The sequence below is a fragment of the Sinocyclocheilus anshuiensis genome, unplaced genomic scaffold (assembly GCF_001515605.1).
Source record: "Sinocyclocheilus anshuiensis isolate Anshui unplaced genomic scaffold, SAMN03320099.WGS_v1.1 scaffold420, whole genome shotgun sequence".
NCBI classification, from domain to species: Eukaryota; Metazoa; Chordata; class Actinopteri; order Cypriniformes; family Cyprinidae; genus Sinocyclocheilus; species Sinocyclocheilus anshuiensis.
Genome location: NW_015557082.1, coordinates 308,872 through 314,206, shown reverse-complemented (window position 1 = coordinate 314,206; position 5,335 = coordinate 308,872). Strand labels below are relative to the sequence as shown.

The following is a 5,335-nucleotide window of genomic DNA, read 5'->3' as shown; positions in this document are numbered from 1 at the left end:
AACTACTCCTTTTAGTCCTAAAGATAATCGGAATTGTAAAAGGTTTGCCTTTATTTATGTACATTCACAATAAAAACAAATCTTTGTGCTTTTGTAAAATAAGCCTAACGAAAAATAGGATCCGACGTCTGTTTCCTTTCACGCAGCACAAAAATGAACCGAAACTCTGCATACTAGGCTACTTGTTGCAGTTTTTCTTTTGTTTTCTTAATTTATTATTTAAGTAAAAATATGTTTCTCGTATAGGCCTATTTATTCGTTATATATATACATTATTATATATATATATACATGTGCATTATATACATGTGCATTATACATTATATAAATATACACTTCTTTTGGGAAGTCGTGGCCTAATGGTTAGAGAGTCGGACACGTAACCCAAAAGTTGCAGGTTAGAGTCTCGTACCGGCAGGGATTGTAGGTGGGGAGAGTGAATCCTCATGTTCTGTTGTTTGCTGCTTTTTGCGCATGTAAAATTAATCCCCGGAAAACAAATGTTAGTATTTTTTTAACGGGTCACAGACACTTATCCTTTCTAATTTAATTCAATTCTAATTTAAAATAATCTTGTCGGTTAACGGTTAACAATCGGTTAACGAGCGTCGGTTTTCGGTTAGGAAAAATAACCGAAATGAACATTCCTAATTCTAACCCAACTAGGATGGCGAGTACCAACTACAAGTAGAGTTTAACGTGACGCAGATCTCACCAAACAGTCCAGTTGGGCCATTGGACTCTTGCTGCCCGGTTGGCTGATGTCCCACACTTTGACGCAGCCTTTCCCGCCGGTGTAGACGTGACGCGTGGAGGTGCTGATGGTCACCGCGCACACCACCTCTCCATGACTGAGGGTGTGGATCTGACGGGCGTGACGTGGGATGCCAGGGCCGAGGAGGGCGTCAGGAGGGAAGGGCACCGGCTGCATTTGACCATCTGCGCTCACGTGGAACGAGTAAGCACTGGGGGTGTAAATAAGGTGGACGTTAAAGCGATAGATAGTGAATTCAAAAAAGGAAAGCTGCTGAACACAAAAGACATTTTGAAGAAATTTTTTGTGAGTACAATGAAAGTAAACTTTGGACCCCATTGGCTTTCATTGTATTGACAACAATTTTCTAAGGGTCAGTTAGAGGGTGTAAAATGGTCATAAAAGCGAAATTATGACTGATTTTGGTGCAATAAACCATGACTAACATTATAAGTGGACTTGAGGGACAAAAATTAAACAGTAAAAGGGCTTGTTTAAAATAAGAATAGGAGCTGATTCAAACCTTAAGTACTCAAGCAGTTTGACAACATAATTATGGAAAGTTTGCTTGTTTGTGTATGCGTCAGTGGGTGCAGCAATAATTTGCCATCTTAAGGATGTTTGCCTGAATTCGAGTGTTTTTCTCGCCTTAGCTGTCAGCGGGGGACTTGAAAGAGGATTGTATTACAGGCGCGGCAAACAAAAACACTATTTTGGACTAACAGTCGATACGCTGGCCATCGCTGTGCAACTCCATCCAAAAACCAAGGGAGGTAAAAGAAAGAGGAGTAACTCACGGCTTGCCACCAGAGGAGCCAGGCAGAGAGGAGGACAGCCCTGAGGGCCTAAGATGTGAACGAGATTCGTACGCTACCTGTGGAGGTGAGCATTCAAGCATCAAAATGGTTTCACGTAAACTTCTGTCAATTGTAAGAGATTCAGAAACACAGTCACCATAGGGCTGCGTGTGTAGGCACTGGCTGCAGCACTGATTTGGGGCGAGAGGGTGAGCGAGCCTCCGAAGCCGCCCGGGCTGGCCAGCTCTCCGTTAAGCCCAGCGTGGGACACCAGCCCGAAGTGAGCCGGGTAAGAACCGGGCGTCATGGTCAAGGGACTCCGCAGAGCTACAGGACACACAATTAAACAATTATTTTTATTGAATTGTAGCATGTGTTCGCTGTAAAAACAAACAGACAATATCTTACCCAGAGGGTCTGCCGAGGAGGCAGATTTGTTGACCAGGCGTAAACAGGAAGTGCTGGGCCCCGGTGGACCAGGGGTGAGAGGGTCATGGTGAGAGGGAGAGGAATTGCCTGATTTAGAGGAGGGCGACTGAGATTTTTCTGTCTGCAAACAGAACCAAAAGACAGATGTTATAATGTTGAATATGTAGCAACACTAACATAGATCCGCAGTAAATTTGTAGTATCCACAAAAAAAATCCCTTTAAAAAAAAAAAAAATACGATTTTGCTCTGCCCCACCTCAGACCTCAATCCATTAAATAAAATTCTACAACAATTTCAGAATTTTGACAATTTGTTAAACTGATATTCTATGTATTATTATAGTATAAATTGAACAATAATAATAATAAATAATAAAATTAATTTAAAAATATTATTATAAAAAATATTAAACATTTGTTATTTAATTGATTTAACTTTTAAATAATTTATATACAATTTAGTTTATTACAAATTTATATACATTTATATAAAAATACGCATTCATATATAATAATAATAATGGAATAATACTTCTAATAATAATAATAATAATAATAAAAAACATTTAAAATTTAATTTATATAGTTTATCATAAATATAATTTATATAATGGTTTATTTATATTATATCCCTAATTAACTTGCACATATAACTTAATTTAATCAACTGCAATCCTACAAAAATATCCAAATTTTGATTATTTGTTTAATCGATATTCAATACATTATATTAAAAATAAGTATTAAGACAAAATTTAAAAAATAATTTAATAATAATACAAATATTTAAAAACTTTTTTAATTTCATTGATAGAAAATAAGTTTATCAGTAACTACTAACCAACCTTGTGTCCCAAACTAGACCTTGCATTAGTTGAAATCTGCAAATATAGCTTAAAATCATTTTATTATTATTACTTTAATTTAAAATCTGTGTAATTAAAAAAAACTACTTATAGGCTCTATTTTGCATGTTGTTCATGAAAAGTGCCACATATATTTTATATTAAAGACAAAAAAGTATTTGGACGCGTCCTGGTTGTCAAACATGAGTGAAGCATGTCCATAGTGAATGAGATGTAATGTGGGAAGAGAGTCAATTCTGGCATATTAGGTGTCTGAGAACAGTGGCCGTACTTGTGCCGTGTCCTTGTTTTTGCCAGGGGGTGGGCTGTGCTGTGGGGAGGCCGGAGGGGGACTAGGGGATCCTGGGAGCTCTTTCCTCAGGGTCGGGGCTCGATCCAAACCGTTCCCATGTGGAGACAGAGGCCCACTGCCTACAGGAGAGGATGGCTCCTGAAAACACAGAGTGAAAGAGTTAAGGAGAATCAAGAGCATGAGAGCATTTTGCTTTCATTCGGATATGTGAACTTTTCATTTTACATTTTAGAAGGTGTGGCATGAGTTAATAAGGTTTGCTCAAAATAATAGTGATCTTTGTTAACCTGGAGTTCAACAGAACAAGGTCTGATCCATTCACTCATATTTTTCATTATGCCATACGTGTTTACTCTGTAGAAAATGACAAAACAGTTCTAGTTTAATCCTTAGTGTGGGATATTGCAGGAATTCAGATCCTTTTTATGTTTTTAAATGTATTAATTATGCAGTGGGGTCACTTAATGATTATAAAAGCATAGCGCAGTCCTCGCTGACTCCAGACGCTCTGCAGCAGAAAACAATCCTGAATCGCCTGTGATATTATCAGCAATTACTGAATGAATGCAGTTTAATAAATATGAGTGATGTTCAATATTTGTCCAGTAATTGAGAAACAGAGCTATAATGATTTACCTTTGAAATGGATGATAATTACACAGAAATAATAGTAATAATAATGAATGGGAGTTTTTTTCGGGATGAAATGCATTTGTTGGTGCTGTTCAACAATCAAATACAAATATGTCATTAAGATTAAAGTCAGTGCAAGACTTGCCACCACAATGCTAGGGTGCTGTGGGTGTTTACTGTGCGGCCCAAAGTCTTTATTATATTCTGATCTCCAGTTATGGATTGGGTTGATACTCACAGGCAAAGAAGGTTATTGCATTTTGATTAATGCGTATGAAGACAATGTATTTTTACAACAATATGCTGAATGAATGAACTGATGAATTAGGCACCACGACCAGGAACATGTATTAAGAAAGTAAACTGGATCAATTTTGATGTAGAATAATAAAACAAACCAAAACACAAAACAAAACAAAACAAAAACAAGAAAGTAAATTGACAAAAAACCAAACCAAACCAAAACAAAAAACAGCATTAGTAGAATAATAAAAACAAAAAACAAGTAAACGAACAAAAAAACCAAACCAAAACAAAAAACAGCATTAGTAGAATAATAAAAAACAAAACACAAAACAAAAAACAAGTAAATTGACAAACAACCAAACCAAACAAAACAAATGAAAACAAAACAAAACAAAAAACAAGAAAGTAAATTGACAACAAAAAAAACCCAAAACAAAACAAAACAGAATTAGTAACAACAAAAACCCTTAACTTTAAATAAATAAAATAAAATGTACATTTAAAAAAATCTAATCCAATCAAAAAATCACTGTGATTAAAAATAGGCTGTCAATTTAACACATTAATTTAATTTATTACATATTTTCCTACCCTCTAAGCAATTCAAGCTTGAAATATCATCATCATAAGACAATATGAACCATAATTTTAAAATATAGCAATAAACAATATATCTATTAAACCCAGTTATTGTAAAGTCTATTCACTCTTGTTTACCACAATGTCTTCATCTTTATTTGGGGGCTTTTATAAGCAGTTATTGATATATGCAAATAATTGTATTAATTAATCAGAATATCATTTGATTAATTTAAAATAAAATTAAATAAAAATAAAATGTAATTACAGTTTTCAATTAATGATGATTGACTTACATTTGTAAGTGCAGACTTTCACCAATGTTAATTTAACAGTGCACGTGAACTGACCTCATTTGAGACATCTACTACAAGATTGTCCTCGCTCTTGTCTCCGTCACTGTCCTGAAACACAACACACACACACACACACAGACACACACAGACACACAGACACACAGACACATAGACACATACAGGCACAAAAATATACACCCCTATGGGATATTTATCAGGTACATACATGTACAATATTGCAGTGTCCTTTTTCTGCTCCCCGTCCCCCTTCCTTTGTGTCTAATTTCACCAATCACAGTAGGGGAGACCCCGCCCCCCATCAACACCACCTTGTCCATCGCTCTCACATGGCTCACACTCATCTCACTCTTCTCTTTCGCCCATCTCTGGGAATCAGGGGGTGACAACGCACTTAGTTGCCATGGCAACTGGGCTTTGATGT

The 5,335-nt window shown here is 36.1% G+C and overlaps 1 protein-coding gene across 3 annotated transcripts in view; it reads right to left on the bottom strand.

Annotated features, from left to right (window-relative positions):
* The window catches only part of LOC107676970 (transducin-like enhancer protein 4), a 56,983-nt gene that overhangs the window by 10,081 nt on the left and 41,567 nt on the right, over positions 1 to 5,335 (bottom strand). For 2 of the 3 annotated variants that reach the window (XM_016471735.1, XM_016471737.1), the window contains exons 10-15: positions 4,948 to 5,001; positions 3,119 to 3,277; positions 1,960 to 2,101; positions 1,709 to 1,878; positions 1,552 to 1,628; positions 716 to 965 (exon numbers count right to left, since the gene is read on the bottom strand). In XM_016471735.1, the coding sequence (XP_016327221.1) occupies positions 716 to 965; positions 1,552 to 1,628; positions 1,709 to 1,878; positions 1,960 to 2,101; positions 3,119 to 3,277; positions 4,948 to 5,001 (852 nt within the window). The remainder of the gene's footprint in view (positions 1 to 715; positions 966 to 1,551; positions 1,629 to 1,708; positions 1,879 to 1,959; positions 2,102 to 3,118; positions 3,278 to 4,947; positions 5,002 to 5,335) is intronic. The other variant, XM_016471736.1, reaches the window with a different exon arrangement.